We start from the raw sequence: 18,542 nt of genomic DNA, 5'->3' as shown, positions 1-18,542 counted from the left end.
TCATGCTGGCCTCTCCTCCCACATCCCAAACTCCAGGAAACAGAAACCAGAGGTAGCATGAAGCCAAATGCAGAGGCATAGTTTATTCACTACCTGCTGACCACCTCTCACTCTGAGTAAGTTCCACAGGCTGACCTGCCACGTCCACCCCCAGCCCTGAGAGGCTTCCAGTCCTGGAGGTGCCCTTGCCCAGCCCCTGGGAGAAGACCCTGTAACTAAAGGCGAAGAAGAGGCTGACCAAGGCCCTACCAATGTTAACAGCATGGAGAGGCAGGAGCCGCCCCAAGTGCTGCCCTGGCCCGAGTGTGCTGCAGGGAGCTGTCAGGGGAAGGGGGTAGCATCCTGCCCGTCACCTCTGCCCTCAGAGGCAGAGTTGACGTAGGTGGGGATGGGCCAAGTAGCCTCACTTCTCGAAGTGATCCAGGGGGTAGTGTTCCCCATAGGTCTGGAGGTGACGGGCCAAAGACTCCTGCTGCTTGCGGAGCTGGGCAGGCATCTCCTGATACACATCTGAGAAGAGCAGGCTGGGGCTGGGCTTCAGCTTCCGCTCGGCCTGCTCAAAGGCCTCCATCACCTGGGGGACAAGTGGCAGTGGGCAGGCAGCCGACCTCTCACCCAGGAACCTGCTTCCTACCTGTGGGATCCTGGCAAGGGGTTAAGCCCCCTGAGCCTCAAGTTCCCACGTGGACAACAGAAATAGTGGTGACGGGCTTCCCTGGTGGCACAGTGATTAAAAATCCGCCTGCCAATGCGGGGGACAAGGGTTCGAGGCCTGGTCCGGGAAGATCCCACATGCCGCGGAGCAGCTAAGCCCGTGCGCCACGACTACTGAGCCTGCGCTCTAGAGCCCGCGCGCCACAACTACTGAAGCCCACGCGCCTAGAGCCCCTGCTCCGCAACAAAGAGAAGCCACCACAATGAGAACCCCGCGCACCGCAACGAAGAGTAGCTCCCGCTCGCTGCAACTAGAGGAAGACCGCACGCAGCAACGAAGACCCAGGGCAGCCCAAAATAAATAAATTTAATAAATTAAAAAGAAAAAAAAATAGTGGTGACAACTGATGTCCCAAATCCCAGCATCTCTACCCTTAGCAGAACCAGGCACTACACTAAGAGTGTGGAATCGGTTCAGCCTCTCAGCAGCCCCGAGAAGCAGGCAGCTCAGAGGTGAGGAAACCGAGGCACAAAGAGAAGGGACGTGCCCACGATGACGTGGTCAGGGGCAGAGCCAGGAAGCACATGCTGCCCGACACCAGGGTCTGCCCTGCCCACTGGGCCGCAGTGCTTCTGGTGTCTGACGACCAGGGCCCCGAGGAGGGCAGTGCACAGACCCTGGCAGACACTTACACCCCATCTGGATCAGATGCAAACCCTCAGACAAGCTCCTGAGGTGGGTACCCCAGTATCCCTCTTCAGAGGCGAAGGAGCTGAGGGCAGAACACGGCTGAGGTGCACGTGTCCTGGCATCATGACATTAGAGACATCACCAGGGTTATCCCCGAGACTGCCAATTCAATGGCCCCCAACCCCCAGCCTCCCCATCCTTCCAGGGTTCTCCGTGACACACCATCCCGGAACACGACCCCTGGGGTGGTTTCCAACGGAGGGTGGCCCTTCCTCACCTTCTTGCGGGACTGCTTCCTCCAGGCCTTCTCCTGCTCATCGTCCCACCAGCCACAGCTCTGCAGGTAGTGCCTCAGCCGGGAGATGGGGTGGTCCTGCTTGTCCCAGTAATTGACCTCATCCACTGAGCGGTACGCTGAGCTGTCGTCGCTGGTGCTGTGGTGCCCGATCCTACCAGCGGGAGGGGGACCCAGGGTCAGGCTGGCGCCCCTCAGGTGAAGGTCAGGAAGGAACGGGTGGACTAGGGGAGAAGGGGGGAAATGGAATAAAGGCCGGAAGGGGCTACACGGTGCAGGGCAGTGGGGTTGTACCGCGGGGACGGTGATCAACGTGGGGGAGGTGCTGAGGACGGCAGTGGTTGGGGCTGGGGGCCGACAGGGTGGTGGTGGGGGGACGGCAGCCACCTGTAGGTCATGGCCTCAATGAGGAAGGGCTGGTTCTCCGCCACGGCCCGCCGCCGGGCCTCCTTGGTGGCGTTGTACACAGCAAACACATCATTGCCATCCACGCGGATGGACAGGATGCCGTATCCGGGGCCTCGAGCCGCTGTAGGGACAGGGAGGCAGGTCAGGCCCCAGGGCTCAGGTGAGACAGGAGCAGGGAGTGGGGAGAGAGGGGAGGAAGGAGAGGGCGCAGGGCCCGTACCGATGCCGTCCCCGCGGTACTGCTCCGAGGTGGGCGTGGAGATGGCATAGCCGTTGTTCCGGCAGAAGAAGATGACGGGGCACTCGAGGGTGGCGGCGAAGTTGAAGCCGGCGTGGGCGTCCCCCTCACTGGCCGCGCCCTCTCCGAAGTAACAGATGACGACCCTGTTGGCGTTGGCCCGCTTGGCCGCGTAGGCTGCCCCCACCGCTGCAGGAGCAGAGACACGCGTCTCCCTGCACTCATACCCTCCCCGCGTCCACACCCTCGCACCCCAACCCGGGGCTCCGGCCCTCAGGCTAGCTGTTGCCAGGCTCTGAGGGGAAAGAAAACACCTGAGCCGCCCCTCCCCCTCCCCCAGAAGCTGCCCCGCCCACAGTCGCCTCCCCTCGGCTGACGGCAGCTCCATCCTTCCATCCTTCCAACTGCTCAGGCCACGAACTTCAGCATCTTTGACTCCTGACTTTCTGTCACGCCCCCATGCCCGCTCGGCCTTCAAAACGGAGCCAGAATCCGACCCCTTCTCCCCATTCCCTAACCTCTCCCTGGTGGTCCCAGCCCCACCTCTGGCCCGAGCAGCCTCCTCCCCAGCCCCCTGCTCCTCCCACCCAAGCTGTTACCCTCAGGGCAGCAGCCGAGCCGGCAGGTGGTTCTGCAGCAGACTCCTCCCCCTCCCCCAGCTCGGGTCCACTCTGGGTCAAAGTGTCTTCAAAAGTCGACAGCCTGAGGCCCCACCTGTGCGCACCCCTCCCTCCACACCTGCCCCACTGGCTCCTCCTGGCACCTCAGACACGTCACCGAGCAGGCACCCGCCTCCACATCCCGAGTGGCTCCCTCTCTCACCTTCTGGTCTGTACTGTCACCTGACGACACCTGTCCCCACCTTCCCCCATCAAGAACCACTCCCTCTCAGCTTTACTTTTCCCTGTGGGCCTTATCACCCCTGACATACTCCATGTGTTACTTCATCCTGTTTATTGTCCGTCTCTCCCACCAGTGTCAGCACCAGGAAGGCTGAGGTTTTTGCTGCCTCTGTTCAATGCACCTAGAATGGCACCCAGCACACAGCATGGACTCCGTACACTGGCCAGCTGAGTGACTTAACTGGTCACCCAAATGGAAGATGAGGGCCAGGCCCCACCTTATGGAAAGCCTACGAAATGGAAATCAGTGAAAATGCTACCTCTTCCCAGAAAGCTGCCCTGTCCGCCTCCCACCTCAGACACAAACCGCTCCTGTTCCCAAATAGAACACGCCGGGCGAACGTGCCCGGGGCCCTCTGGCGCGCCAGGCCCTCTAAGCCCTGTGCACATCAGTTCGTGTGTCGCTGGCCCTCGACCGAGTGCAGGCTCCACAGCGCGGGGGGGTGGGGGCTGTCCACATCCCTGTTTTTGCACCGTACGGCCACAGCCCTGCCCCTGGCGGGTCTGCTTCACAAGCAGTCCGTCCCCTTTAACAGAAGCCACACCAACTGCGCTAAGCATTGTGGACTTGCAGAGTAAGCTTTAGGGGAGTCACTCGGGACAGAGGCAGGCAGGGCCGGGGTGGAGAACCCAGGGTCTGGAGCCACATGGTCCACGATTTGAGTGCCTACTCTTCTTGCTACCTGCCGGGTGACCTTTAGTAAGGAAGCTGGCACACGCTCAGTCCCACGCAGCTGGCTGTGCCGGTGAAGGGACACGGGCTGGGCACAAGCGTGAGAAACTGACAGTGTGATTGTGCTCAAACCTGCCGAATGGGGCGAAGACGCCACTAGAGCCCTCCTGCGAGGGTCCCAGACAAGAGGGGTCGTGTAAGTCTAGAGCCCAGACCGGCGCTAGGACCGTGGCGCCACCAGGAAGCCCCCGGAAGGGATGGAGGAGGCTAGGGCCCGAGCAGGGTTACGACGTCAGACTGTGTGTGCGGGGGCCCAGGGCGTGCATCCTCACCCTGAGGGATCTGCGTGGCCAGTGGAGAGGAGATGGTGACGAAATGGCGCTCCCTGCAGCCGTAGTGGACGGGCATCTGGCGCCCCTTGCCCAGGTCGCTCACGTTGCCGTAGCACTGGGCCATGAACAGTTCCAGGGGGTAGTTCCGGTACATGAGCACGCCTGGTGCAGGAGAAGGCAGGGTTACCGTGGCGGGTGGTGTGCGGGACAGGCCAACCCTGTGCGGGCCCCTGGGCCAGGCCCTTCCTGCCCGGGACCCGTTCTGCTGACTGTCCTACAGCAGGGAAGGCGCGTTCGGATGCTTATAGGGGCCAGGCGGGTGCAGGAAGCAGGCGGGCAGAGCAGAAAGCACAGGCCTGCCTCAAGACGGCGGCTGCTGTTCAAACCAACTAACCTCTGCTCAGAGAGGCCAGATGGTCCAGCTTTTCAAAAGGAGCAATCCAGTGTGCTTTTTTTTTGGGGGGGGCGCTAGGGGAGAGGAGGGGAAGCTACCTGATTTTTAAGAGTTTCCACTAATTCATCTACTTAAAAAAAAATCATCATATGAACCAAAAAGAAGTATGGGCCGTGCTCACGAGCTGTGGACTAGAGAGGAAATGTTCAAACCTGCTCATGGCAGTAAAATCCTTTCTTCAAACAAAACCCCGGCGGATGCCCACCTCGTCATCAAAGGCGCCACAAGGCCGCACCTCTCTGACGCGAGCTTCGCACCAGCTGGCTCACACAGCTGGTGGGGCTGGTGGGGGTCCCTTGCGGCCGCTCCAGTGGGAGGTGGGCAGGGGCCTCCACTCTGCTGTGAGGGGAACCGACACAGGCTCCAGGGTTTCCAGCACTGAGGACAGCTCAGTGAGCGCTACCGTTCTCAGTGCCCTTGTTCTCCCCACTTCACAGGAGACACAGAGTCACATGGGGAGTAGCTGCCCAGTCAGGACTGGGACAAGCGGGGCCTGCCTTTCCTCCTTGCCCCGCACAGGCGCCTCGGCAGCTGTCTGGATGCAGGGCCTTCCATGACCCTTGGCGCAGGACGGCTCACTCCTGCAGAGGCGGCTGGGGCCCAAACAGCCCCCATGTGCAGAGCCCAGCGGCCGCCCGTAACTCCAGGACCCTCGCTCCAGGCCCTGCTTGGAGCCCTCCCCAGAGAGATCCCCTCAGCAGAAACAGTGGGAAGCGCTTAGCAAACATGGCAGGGGCCTGGCTCACGGCCCAGTGCCCAGGCAAACCTAATGACGCAGAACCACGGACAGTATCACAGGGCATCTGGAGCCCTGGAGCATGCGGGGTGGGGGGTCTGGTGCAGCTGAGACAGTAGATGGTCTGAGAGCAGACTGGAAGGCTGTGCTGGTCCCGGGAGCGCTTACCCCACGCCAGGCCCCGTGCTGAGGGCTTTACGTCATCTGCCCTCTGAAACCCCTCAACAACCGGCTCGGGGGGGTCCACCGTCTCCCACTGTAGATGAGGACGCTGAGGCGAGGAGCAGTCAAGCAACCTGCCCAAGGTCGTGCGGCACCCGAGAGGAAGGGTCAGACCTGGCTCCCCCGCTGGGCCCCATACCAACAACTGCTGTGGACCCCCACCCTCAGCTCCCCGGGCTCACTCCTGCACCCCCAGTCTCTCCTTAACACTCATCCGTTTTCTTTATTCCTAGTCATTGCTCCTTCCAGCCTCTCCCTCATTCACTCAGAAGTTAGCTACTCCCAGGCTGGAACACGCCCACCCATCTGAAGGATACTGGCACCTGGAAAGAGGCCCTCTCGGCCTGACCTCACTGCAGGCTCGCGGCAGCCCCACAGCACAAGGGCTTGCCATCCCATCATAACCTCTATTTCAAAGATGAGAAAACTGAGGCTCAGAGAACGGAAGTGACTTGCCCAAAATCGAACAACTGGTCACCAGCAGGGCATGGAATGGTCAGGAGCACAGGCTCTTAACTACAATACTGCCAGGCCTCCGCGGAGGGGAAGCACCCTTAGGCCTCTCTGGCAAGGTGCCGCTCCTAGAAGAGCACATTGGTAACTGATGTGGGCCTCGCCTTCATAGCAGGAGGGACTGGGCCTGACTAGTCTCGATGGGGACCACAGACCCAGGTCCCTGGCACCTGCTCCACAGGGCCGGGCCACGGGCAGACGTACCTGCCTCCCGGTACTGGCCAAACACCAGGTCCGTGCTGTCCAGGGCTGCTGCACTCCCCACGTGCGTCCCCTCCTCACCATAGTTGGTCATGTAGAAGGATATCCGGCCCTGGGGGTGGAGGAGGGCCCAGAGGGCAGGTTCAGTTAGACTGGGCAATGCCAGAGAAACGTCCGAGCACTGACCGACTTCCGACTACTCTGTGATTCGACAGGTGCTTCCTGGAGGCCGGCTCTGGGCCAGGCCATGCTGGCGTTCCTGCCTTCACAGAGGAACCGCCAGGTTGGTTACAGCCAGGGTGAGGGGGCTGCGTGATGGGGGCTGAAGGGGTACCCGCCCCACTGTGGAGGGGCATCGAGGAGCAATGCCTATGCCGAGCAAAGGTAGGGAGGGTGGAGGTTTCCAGGCAGAGAGAACAAGAAAGGCCATGAGGTCAGAAGGGCTGGGACACAAAGTGGGAGGGGTGGAGAACGACGAGGAGGGAGAGAGAGGCAGGGAACGACTTTACCCTGAGGACGACGGTAACCCGCCAACAGTTCTCAGGGGAGAGATGTTTTAAAAATGTCTCTCAGGCTACCACGTGGGAACGGATGGAGGAGACAGGAACGAGTGCCAAGCGCCAGGTGGGAGGGGGCGCGGCCTGGCCTGGTGGTGGCAGGCGGCAGGGAGAGGATGACCGAGAGTCTTGAGAAGCAGAGTGAGCGGTGCAGGGAGCGGCAGCCCCCGTTGGTTCGCTACACCGGTGCCCAGGGCAACTCCCTTCTCCTGAGCCCCCTAATCCCAGAGCCTGGAAAAGTATGTTCCCAGCCTCCCTTACAGTCAGAAGCGGCCACAGGACACAAGCTCTAGGCAGAGAATTAAGCGGAATTCTGCTTTTGCTTTCCTGATGGAAGAGGTCACTGCAGCTGCTGCCACGCCTTCCCTCCAGGCTTGCACACAGCCAGGAAGCCGGGACCTGTGGCAGCCATCTTGTGAACGTGAGGCAAGAAGCACGGGCCGAAAGCCAAGTCGCCCACGATGGTGAAGCAGAAAAGAAGTCTGGGTTCCTGGCGGTGGTACTGAGCAGCAGAATGGATTTCTAACTAAATACCTAAGGGCAGAGTGAATGAAAGGGGAAAGGGATAGTGAGGGGGTGGGAGGGGACAGGGAATACCACTAGGTCTCCAGTTTGGGCAAATGGGTGGACGGCTGTACCGTCACTGAGAAATGGCCTAAGGGCGGAAGAGGAGCAGGTCCGGGAGGAAGGTGCTGAGCTCAAGCCTGGATGGGCTGAATTTGGTGAGGGACACCCAGGGTGAGAAGCCAAGCAGATCGGGGGCTAAGAGGTGAAGTCTGGCTGGAGATCCGGGAGCCCTGGCACAGAGATGGAGGTAAGCAGGACTGTATGTAAGGTAAAAATGGAGCCAACCGGGTCAGCAGCTGCAGGATGCCCTGCACCCAGGCCTCATGTGTTCCACAGGGGCCTCCTGTCGCAGGGGGGGAACCACAGATGAACAACACTTTCTTCCAAGTGGGGAGCCAATTGAAAGCAATGGGTGGGGCGGATGCTGGGTGCTGAGGGCCTGGCAGGGCCGTCGAGGTTGGTGTGGCGAGGAGCCTGAGGGGGGGCCCCCTGAGGAAGCAGGACCTGGGCTAGGGGCAGATCCCTCTTCCTTTTTGCTAACAGATCTCATTCCACCACAGACAGCACCTGCCCGGACTAAAAGACTACTTTCCCAGTCTCCCTTGCAGCTGGGAGTGACCGATGAAACGTGTGATGTTTTTTGGTGGGACTGCCTGGAAAGTTCTATAAATGTGGGTGTGGGGAGATAGCTGGGCGGTGCCATGTTTGACCTTCCACCTTCCTTCTACCTCCTGCCTGGAACGAGACATGACAGAGGGGGCTCCAGCAGCCATTTGGTTTATGAGGGGCCCTGGAGGCTAGAGGCCAGTGCTGGGTATCCAATGACATTGTGGTGCCACCATACCAGCCCCGACCACCTATTTTCACATTTCTTTCATTCAAAAGAAAAAACCTATTAATCTGTTTAAACTACTGCTTTTATTTCTGTTGGGATGGGGGGCTGCTGGGATAACCCTAGCTAAGGAAGGCTGAAACCTGATGGCTGAGCTGATCTTACTGGGGGTTCCCTGTGTCAGCCAACGGGCGAGGGGCTTTACATGCCAGGTCTCACCTGGTCGGGTGGGGTGGGGTGGGTTCTCTCATTATTTCTATGTTTTAATACACTAAAGAAACCGGGGCAAAGACAAGAAAAATCACCTGCCTAAAGTCACATTTCTGACTGGACCCACGTCTGCCAGGTTCCAAAGCCCCCGTCTGCGCAGACAACCCAGGGGTCAGGAAGGAGCCCAGCCATGTGAGAGAGGGTGGGAGGGGTGGCCTGGTACTGAGGCCATGCAGAGGGGAGCAGATGGCCCAGGCCACAGTGAATGGGAGACGGGGTGGACAGGAAGGGCAGGTCTTGATCCTGTGGACGGTAGGAGCCAAGGGAAGTTTCTGGGCAGGTGGAGAACCCACACATAGTGCTCCTGTGAGCAAGAGAACCAGGGAGCTGGCTGCCCGCCTGATCTGCTCGGAACTGTTCTCAGTGGGCCTCGTGCTTTCAGTGCACAGTGGGGTCACAGTGGGGTCACCTGGGGGCCTGATACAAGTGCAGACTGCCAAGCCCATCCCCACTCCTGAGGACGAGCCTGCCCAGCATTCTTCCCACTTTCCTAACAGGAACCCCATGCTCCTGCTCTCCGTCTCCGCAGCCTGGGAGGGATGGACTCCAGGCCTCTGCGCCCTTGGTTCCTGGGGATGGGCACGTGGCCCCGGCTTGGCCGGTCAATCACATGGGCTGGCTCCAGGGGGGTTCTGTGACCAAAGCCTGGCCAGTAAGCATCAGCTCTGGGCCTTCTGCTGGAACATTAGGGACCAGACATTCTCTTTCCACTGCTAAACAGAAAGGATAATAATTGCAAGATTGGTATCCATGACAAATGCCAGTCTCACTGTTCCTAAGGCCACTACACAGGCCACCATCAATCCTCACAGCAACCCCATAAAGTAGCTAGAGACGAGAAAACTGAAGCACTGAAAGGTTAAGCAACTTTTCCAGGGCCACAGAGCTAGAGAGTGACAGAATGTGGACTCGAACTGCAGTCTAGCTCCAGAGCCCGTACCCTGAACTCTTTCTCTGCCACCTCTCCGTGAATCTGGAGCTTCCAGAGACCACCGCAGCTTGAGAATGAAGGAAGCCAAGGCAAAGGAGAGCCGAAAAGACACTCAGAGAGAGAAACACGTCTGAAAACATGTTTTGAGCCCCCTGGGTCCAGCTGTGCCTGAAACAGGGCCTTATGGACCTGCAGTTAGTCGAGTCACCCAATTCCCTCTTCGCTGACACTGCTTTGACTGGGTCTCTGTCAGCTGATGCTAACACAGCTGAGTGTCCCACCGCAGCACAGCGGACACGGGCACTCCCGGAAGCACCGAGAGCCACCCTGTTTCTCAGGACTGCGAGCGCCTGACAGGAAGGGGAGTCCAGTCTTCTCCTGCCTGCCCTCTCCCAGCACAGCTAAGCCCCCAGCCCGGCGTACAGCAGGCTTTCCGTGATCTGGTCCACCCTTCTGCCCTTGGGCAGGACCCTCCCACTCTCTTCCTCCAGAGCCCCAGCAGAGCCCCACGAACTCTAGGGACCTCAAGACAAGGCTCTCCACTGCACTCCCGCCTCCTTGGGAGCTGTCTTTTGGCCCAAACACAGGTAGGGGGACCTCAGGTAATCCCATGCCCCTCTCCCCAGCCCGTGCCCATGCACCTGTCTCTGGGACTCATAGAGGATGCGGTCCATGGTGTTGAGCAGCGTCATGGTCTTGTAGAACCTGAGCACCTTCTCCTGGGGCAGCTGCAGATGGAGGCACAGGCATAGGTGGGCCAGTTGGGACCAGAGGGGAGGAGACGGGCAAGGGGCCTGGGCATGGAGGCACGGGGTCGGGGGGAAGCGGCCTCTCACGTGGGGATCCTCGCTGGGGTTGATGATCTGGCCCTGCCGGTCCATGACGCGGTAGATGGGGATCCCAGAGATGACATTGGGCTGGATGAACTCGAGCTTGTCTATAAACTCCGCCGAGGCCCCTGGGAACTGGGGCTTGTCATCCAGGGACGAGAAGTGCTGCTGCTGCCTCTGGGGATGCTGCGGAGAGAAGGCGGGGGAGAGGGGGGAGCAGACATCCATGTCAGGAGCAGCAGAGGCTCTGCAGGCTCAACCCCGCAGCGGCAGGCAGCACGGCCTGGTGATTAAGCCACCACAGCCACGGTGGACTCTGGGGCCCGATGCACAGGGTCTGAATCCCGGCTCGGCCACCTTCCCAGTGTGTCACACGTTGGGCAAGCTCCTACAACTGCTTTGTGTCTCAGCTCTCAGCTGTAAAATTGGGGTGAAAAATCATAATATCTATCACACAGGGTTGCTGTAAAGGTTAAATAATCTAATAGAGTGGCAGGCAGCTCAAGAACCAGTAGCTATTATTATCAGAGGCCCAAACTCCTCACCCTGGCATTCAAGGCCTCCCCAGGGCTGACCGCCGCTACCCCGTCCTCTCCATCTCCCACGGCTACCACAGACACACACACACCGCTGCACAGCGACCTCCAGTCAGCCAGAAGGGCTCTTTACTGACCCCTCTACCCACAAGGAGGCCACCCAGCTTAGAGCTTATGTCTGTGAGCCCTTAAGAGTCAGCCTGCCAAGTTCAAATCCCTTGCTGAGTGACCATGGGAACGGGACTTCCCCTCTTCAAGTCTCCCCTTTCTCAACCTGTAAAATGGGGAACACCGCATGGAAACATTGCGCGGCTCAAACAAAATCACGTGTATAAAACGGCGAGCAGAGTACTTGTACGTATAGTAAAGGCTCAAAAAGATGCCGATTATCGTTTCTACCACCACATCTCTTGCTCTCTTCTCTGTACCAGAAGGCCTCTTTCCCCACCACCTGGCAAACTGCTCCACACACTTTACCACCCTCTCCACTCCAGTTCAGGAGCCCAGACTGACTCATTCAACAAATATTTGAGCACCTGCTTCGTTCCACGGCCTGTGCTGGGTTCTGGGGACGTAAGCGAGGCAAGACACCTGTCCCTGCAGCCCAGCAAGGAAGACAGGGGTTCAACAAGTAACGCCGAGCGGATGAGGGTGACGCGTATTCTCCCAGGAGAAGCCATGGGGTGAGAGCAGAGTGGAAAGAGGGTAAGGTTCTCCTGAGGAAGTGATATGAGAGCTGGGACCTGAAGGATATCTAGGGGTCAGGGAAAGAGCATTCGAAGCTGGGGTAACGGGACACACAAAAGGCAAAAGGTGAGCAATGGCATGCCCCTTGTGGACCTGGGAAGGAGTCTCATGGGAAGCATCACACCCCGGCCCCCCCGGCTGAGAGGAGGCCTGTTGCGGAAAGCCCGGGAGAAGCCTACACGTGCACCAGGAGGGGAACGAATTCCATTTCTCAGCACTTGAGCTAGAACGCCCTGAACTAGGCTGAGCACTGCAACAGTGCCCCTGGAGTAAGCCTCTGCCGGGCACCAGGCTGAGGTCCGCGCGCAGAACCCTCACCGAGTCCTCAGAGCACATCCGTGAGGCAGAGTATGTACTGCTGCCCTTCAGACGAGGAAACCCAGGTTCAGGCAGGTAACATAACCGCCCTGCACCAGGCCCCAGGGCTAAAACAGATAAGTCAGGACTGGGCTTCCAACCTGGGCAGGGCTGACACCCAGACCCCTAAACCCAGGCCCCGAACCCCAGCTGCCACTGCTGGCCCACTTGGCACACATCTGCATCTTTACTTTCCACCGGTCGCCAGGTTCCTCTCAGCTCAGTAACTGTGGCTTCACTTCCAATAGGTGCCAAAGAAGAATGTCTGGGCTTGTCGTGAGCTGGAGCTCACACATGGGTGCTCAAATGTGTTCCCCGCCCTCCCTCCTTTCCCGCCCTCCCTCCTTTAATTGCGGCAAAGAGGCCTTCCCAGGTTCCAGCAGGGGAATGTGTACCTGTGTGCATTTATCTGCATTTGTGATTGTGAGGATATAAAGGAAATTATACTCCCAACGGCAGGGCGGGCCCAGGCCTGACAACAGCACAGCAGCGGCCCAACTCTTGCAGACCGTGCTTCCGCCTTCTGAGCTCTCACGCGGCCGGACCCTTCCACTCACCTAGAGGATCCATTCCTCTCATGTGTATCTCCCACACACATCACAAGCTCCAGGGAGGCAAGAAGCATGTCCATATTGGTTTACAGAACACACACTTCAACAGCCAATTACTGACCGAACGGATGAATGAGCGGTTAAGTTCACTGGCTTAGTTAGAATCAGACTGACCTGGATGACCTAGGTTCCAATTTCGCAGCTCACTGCACAGCCCTCTGCAAAACACCATGTCTCTAAATTTCCTTATCTGCGAAAAGGCTGCAGAGGGCTGCTGCAAAAAGTTCCTAAGGCACACGAAGGGTTCAGCAAAGGCACGGGACACGTTACATGCTCAAAAATTGGTAAAAGAGGAAAAAAACCAAAATCTAGGGTCAGGAAATGGGAAAAAGGAAACTGACTGGCACCCTGGGAAGATGGGGAAGAGAGGAGCTGGGGAGAAGGGCTGACTGCATCTCAAGACTGTATTGTAATTCCAGGCCGCAGCCCCAGCAGACACTCCAGAGAGAGGCTGAGACACGAGAGATGCCATCTGGGGAGGGGCTCTAGGACGGGAGGCCAGGGGCCAGGAGGACAGGGTCATGGGGCTCCGAACAAACCCTGGTGTCAGGGCAGGACTGTCTGCCTCCAGAGGCTGGAGGGCTACAGTCAGGGTACACTGATGCCCCCTGTACCCTGGAGTTGGGCTTTGGCCGTGCCCACTCTTCCTGGGCCTGTAGAGATGAAGGTGGTACCTACCCCATGGTTACTGTGTTGATTCCTTGAGCTACCAAAGGGATCGGCACAGTGCCTGGCCCTGAGGAAATGCTCTATGATGGGAGTGGGTGGTAAAATGCCTGCAGAGGAAATATGTGTCTCCACCCATTTTCCCTTCTTTTTGGTGGGGGAGTGGGTTTGTCCTGGTGGCAGTGACCTACAATGGCAGAAGCTGCACAGATTTACACAAAGCCTTGAAGCCATGCTCTCTCCTACCACACAGGACACAGATGCCTGTTCTGGAAGGCCAAGGTCTGCCCCACACGTACTGGGGTGGCCCCTCCTCGAGCCACTCCCTACGGGGCCACAGTTAAGGGCAGGGACTCTGAGCTGACTGCTGCCTTCGGGAGTGTAAGTACAGCTCCTGGAGCATCATTTTCCTCATGTGTAAACCAAGGGCGGTATGAGCATCTATCTCACAGATGGTCCTGATTTTTTTTTTTACAGTGCTTTTTTTAAAAAATTTATTTATTTATTTTTGGCTGCATTTATTTATTTCGTTGCTGTGCGTGGTCTTTCTCTAGTTGTGGCCAACGGGGCCACTCGTTGCGGTGCGCAGGCTTCTCATTGCGGTGGCTTCTCTTGCTGCGGAGCACGGGCTCTAGGCGCGCAGGCTTCAGTAGTTTTGGCATGAGGGCTCAGTAGTTGTGGCTCGCGGGCTCTAGAGTGCAGGCTCAGTAGTTGTGGCACACGGGCTTAGTTGCTCCGCGGCACGTGGGATCTTCCCGGACCAGGGCTCGAACCCACGTCCCCTGCATTGGCAGACGGATTCTCAACCACTGGGCTGCCAGGGAAGCCCGGTCCTGAGGATTTAAAGAGCCCCTGTGTGTACAGTGCTCAGCCCAGTGCCTGACACGTAACAAACACTCGATAACTATGACTAGCTAACAAGTGTACTTGATGACCGTAGCTGTCAAACAAGTAATCATTGAATATTTGCTCCAAGTCAGGCCCTGAACTGAGGGCTGGGGACAATGGGGAGAGACGGATGACAGACACTGAACACACAAGTCATAGTCAAGAGGGGCGATGTCGGAGGAGGCAGGATCGCAGAGAGGTTAGTTAACACACAGGCAGGGTAGGATGAGGGCTGGAGAGCCAAGCGGCCTGTGTTTGAATCCTGGCTCTGTCCCTTTCCAGCCACGTCACCTTGGGTAGGAGACTGTCTCCCTGAACCCGCGTCCCCTTGTGGAAATAAGAGTTTCTATTTCACTGGCTGGTGGTGAGGCGGGTATAAAGCACCTGCCGTAGCTCGAGGAGGAAGCCTTTCACTAGCTGCATCGCATGCAGGAGGAAAAGCTTCCTGGAGAAGGCGGAGCGAAGCCGAGGCCTGAGGGACGAGCAGGGGTGAGCCAGGCAGAGGCTGGGGGGAAAACACGTCAGTCCTTGGGAAGGACAAAGGCTCCGAGGCAAGAGGAGAGATCCTGGCACCCTGGAGACCACCTGGCTGTAGCACGTTAACCACAGCAGTTAACTACGTGCCTCGGCGCCGCACCAGGCACCTGCTGTATGGTGCCTGTGACTCACTGAACCTGCACGGTACCCAGGTGAAGCAGGCGCCATGACCACACCTCCGTACCACACAGGTGGCCCCGAGGCTCAGAGGGGTTAGGTGACTTGGCCGTGACCCAGGGAGATCATGCGCGGTGATGTCAGCATCTGAAGCCAGGCAGCCTGCCCACTACAGGGCAGCTGGAGAGAAGAGCAGGGTCCAGCCCGGGAAGGCTGTGTGGATGGTGCCAGGTAACCGAGTCCTCGGAAGCTAGGACAGCTGAGGCCAGCCAAGCCTGCTCTCTCTCTGGAGTCTGAGGCGCTCTGCCTCAAAGAGTGCAAAGCTGACCCTGGCTTTACTTCCAGCTCGGGAGTGTCGGTGACTTCATCAGTGGCCTCCCCTTCCAGGGGGATCCGGCTGGGGAGGCCAGGGAAGCGTGGACATGCATCAGGCTTTCTCTGGCCTCAGGGACCCGGCAGCTTCAGCAGCACTAAGCTCCCCAGCCACTGAAGATGGGAAGCATCCTTTCCCTGCATCAGTCAAGGCCGCGACAGGTTCACTGTTCCTGGGGGAAAGCAGCAGCCGCCATTTCTAGAGCCCTTACCGAGCACATGGATGTACGTGTAAGTGCTTCCTAACAGCTGTTTCCTTTCACCCTCAGCGTATCTCTCTGAGGGAGGTACTGCTATTGTCCCTGTTTTACACATTGAGACCAGTCATGGGGTCAGGAAAGCTTCTCTGAGGAAGTGAACTCTCAGCCTGACACCTGAAGGACCATATCCCTACAAAGGCCTCCGGGTGGGAGGAGCTCATCCAAGGAAAGGGGAAAACGGCCAGTGGGGCTGAAGGGCAGCGAAGGGAGGGCATGGTGGGGGCTGAGGTCGGCTCTTCCCACCCCCTCTTCCCACCAGCCCCAGGCAGTCTGATGATACACACCATGTATGGGCTAAGCAGGGTGCTGCAAGGCCTGAACCGAAGCCCTACCCCTTCTCCTCCTGGCAGCCTGCTACTGTGGAAGGAGACTAGGCTTTGGAGACCGGAGCTCCAAGTTCAGACCTCACCTCTCTGAGCTTCAGTCTCCTCCCCTGTAATAGAAGAAAACTACCAGTACATACCTTGCAGTATGGCAGTATTAAATACAATAATGAAAAAAATAAAAAAAATACAATAATGGTGTCAGTTGGCACTATAAATGATAAAGTGCTTCATTAAGACTAGCCAAGGACTTCCCTGGTGGCGCAGTGGTTAAGAATCCGCCTGCCAATGCAGAGGACACGGGTTCGAGCCCTGGTCCAGGAAGATCCCACATGCCGCGGAGCAACTAAGCCTGTGCGCCACAACTACTGAGCCCGCGTGCCACAACTACTGAAGCCTGTGAGCCTAGAGCCCTGCTCCGCAACAAGAGAAGCCACGACAATGAGAAGCCCGTGCACTGCAATAAAGAGTAGCCCCCCGCTGAACGCAATTAGAAAAAGCCCAACGCAGCCATAAATAAATAAATAATTTTATTTAAAAAAATTAAATGAGAACTGCAATTCCTCTGTCACGCTAAGCCACATTTCCGGTGCTCAGCAGCCACGTGTGGCTAGTGGCTACTGTACTGGACAACATAGATTTAGAACACTCCTATCATTACAGAAAGTCCTATTGACCAGATCAGGCTCAAAATCTTTGACTAAATGCTACTACTCCTTCCCTCCCCTCAAAAAAAAAAAAAATTTCCTTTTTAAATCTTAAGAAAAAAACAAGTGAGGGGCTTCTCTGGTGGCGCAGTGGTTGAGAGTCCGCCTGCTGATGCAGGGGACACGGGTTCGTGCCCCGATCCGGGAAGATCCCACATGCCGTGGAGCGGCTGGGCCCGTGAGCCACGGCCACTGAGCCTGCGCGTCCGGAGCCTGTGTCCCAACAGGGAAAAGCCAAAAAAGTGAAAGGCCCGCGGGCCAAAAAAAAAAAAAAAAAGAAAAGAAAAGAAAAAAACAAGTGATATACTTAAAAGTGGAGAAGAAAAAACAGGGACTCTAAAAATATAAACGCAAAACGTAGAGACTCTGAAAGACCTCCTGCTCCCAACCCAACCCGCCAAAAAAAAAAGGAGGGGAAGTAAGCGTGAAGGGCAGCAAGGAGACTGAGCCAGGAAGGAAGCCGATTTAATCAGTCATGAATGACCCTTCCCTACTCCTGCCCCAGTCCAGCCCACCCCCACCGCGCAGGCCCAACCAATGGGCTCTAGGGAGCTCAGCGGTGGGGAATCTGCTCAAAAACAAAACAAAACAAAACAAAACTGACCGAGAACAGCCCAAAGGCAGGGACTCTCCCACCTCCATCTTGCTCCAGCAGCCCTTTGGAAATTACCTGCTTCAACTCCCCTCCCAGGTGTCCCCACACCTCACTCCCAGCCCATCTTCTTGCCCCCATTTCTCTCCCTAGCTAGAGCTTCTTCCCACAGATTCTATCTTCCCTTCCCAATGGTTTGGGCTTCAGACGGTCAGGCCCAACCCCACAAGATCTTGATAGATTTCCCGCCAAGGCCCTCACCAACCCAGACCCTCCCAAGGTCACCTCCTTTCTTCTTCCCCCATCTCCGAGGCCAGTTTCTGTCCCTTCCCTCCACCCTCACTTTCAACAGCGGCCAACATTCCGATTGCACTCGTCATATACGAGGTCCTGTTCTTAGCACTTTACACATTTAATTTACACAACCCTAAGATGTGGCCATTGTTAGCATTTTACAGAGAGGGAAATTAGGTCCAGAGAGGAGCAGTCCCTTGCCCAAAGCTACCGAGCTGGAACGTGGCAGATTAGGGACATGGTGCCACATGGTCTAGCTCCTGAGCCCATCTTCTTAACCACGACTCTCTTATGTGCGAAATCTTAGTTCACTGCTTTTCTCAGCCCCCGGCCTCTCTCCTAAGTAGCGGCTTCTAACTAGATTTCTGCTGTGTGAGCTAGCAATTAGCAGCATCAACCTAACACTTTTGACAAGAAACAAGGCATTTCTCAAGTGTTTCTAAGAAATGTGGGCTAAGTGCTCTGTCTGGACCTCTCTCCCCCCGCCCCCGCTCCCACTCCCTCATTAATTCAACAAATATTTATTGATCATCTTCTCTGTACAGTCATCAAAACCGACAAGGCATTCTATCGGGGGCACAGGATCAAACGACATTTTTACGCAATTCACTTTAAAATCAGAGTTGGAGCAAAGGGCACCATAAAAGCCCCTGGTGGGAAACCTGATCTCTCTTTTCTCCTCCTTGAAGCGGGGGAGTCTTTACCGAGAAGAAAGTCTGTCCCTTACAAAGGCAGTTTTCTCCAACCACCGAGAGGAAAGGTCACACCTCCCCCCCCTCCGCGTCCTCCAAGCGGCCTCCCCTGGGGAACGGCGGCAACTAATAAGAAGCTCCCTCGCTCTCTCCAAGTTGTCTCTCTCCTTCAGGGTTACAAAGGAGCTGCCTGGCTTTTCTCCTCCTAAGGAACTGGAAGTTCTTCCCTTGGGTGTCCTCTCCAAGTGGTTCTCCCAGCCCTTGCCCCTTCTGTAAAAGCCCTTCCTCCACTCCCTAGAGGGACCCCCACACTCTGAAGACAGCGTAAACATCCCTATACCTCCTTGGAGAAAACTCCCCGTTGTCCCAGGTACTCACTGATCTAGCCAGCCCACGAGCCCCTGACCGCCGCAGAAGAAGGCCAACCCGGCCCAAGCCTCGACTTGATCCCCAAACCCTCGCCGCAGCAGCCGCCACCGCCATCTTGGCTAACAATCCCTCGCCGATCCGCCCCTGAAAGGCGAGCTTGGGGCTGCC

At 57.4% G+C, this 18,542-nt stretch overlaps 1 protein-coding gene across 1 annotated transcript; it reads right to left on the bottom strand.

The window, feature by feature from the left end:
• Positions 1-63: 63 nt before the first annotated feature.
• BCKDHA (branched chain keto acid dehydrogenase E1 subunit alpha) lies at positions 64-18,513 on the bottom strand. Its single transcript, XM_029243323.1, has 9 exons — positions 18,384-18,513; positions 10,313-10,492; positions 10,118-10,204; positions 6,323-6,431; positions 4,194-4,355; positions 2,269-2,475; positions 2,028-2,169; positions 1,623-1,794; positions 64-574 (listed from the first exon to the last, which is right to left on the bottom strand). The coding sequence occupies exons 1-9, from the start codon at positions 18,486-18,488 to the stop codon at positions 404-406; spliced, it is 1,335 nt and encodes a 444-aa protein (XP_029099156.1). The 5' UTR covers positions 18,489-18,513; the 3' UTR covers positions 64-403.
• Between the last annotated feature and the right edge of the window lie 29 nt (positions 18,514-18,542).

Source organism: Monodon monoceros, unplaced genomic scaffold, assembly GCF_005190385.1.
Source record: "Monodon monoceros isolate NGI ecotype Baffin Bay Population unplaced genomic scaffold, NGI_Narwhal_1 Super_Scaffold_10, whole genome shotgun sequence".
NCBI lineage: Eukaryota > Metazoa > Chordata > Mammalia > Artiodactyla > Monodontidae > Monodon > Monodon monoceros.
The sequence above is the reverse complement of the archived record's forward strand: the minus strand, read 5'-3'. Positions and strand labels throughout refer to the sequence as shown.

What these genes read in the sequence shown, in the direction of transcription:
- BCKDHA (XM_029243323.1), bottom strand. Translation starts at nt 18,488, where the DNA reads ATGGCGGTGGCGGCTGCTGCGGCGAGGGTTTGGGGATCAAGTCGAGGC. An exon ending in ACCCCAGCGAGGATCCCCAC is followed by an intron (nt 10,205 to 10,312) that starts GTGAGAGGCCGC and finishes CTCCATCTGCAG; the next exon opens with CTGCCCCAGGAGAAGGTGCT. An exon ending in TCTATGAGTCCCAGAGACAG is followed by an intron (nt 6,432 to 10,117) that starts GTGCATGGGCAC and finishes CTCCACCCCCAG; the next exon opens with GGCCGGATATCCTTCTACAT.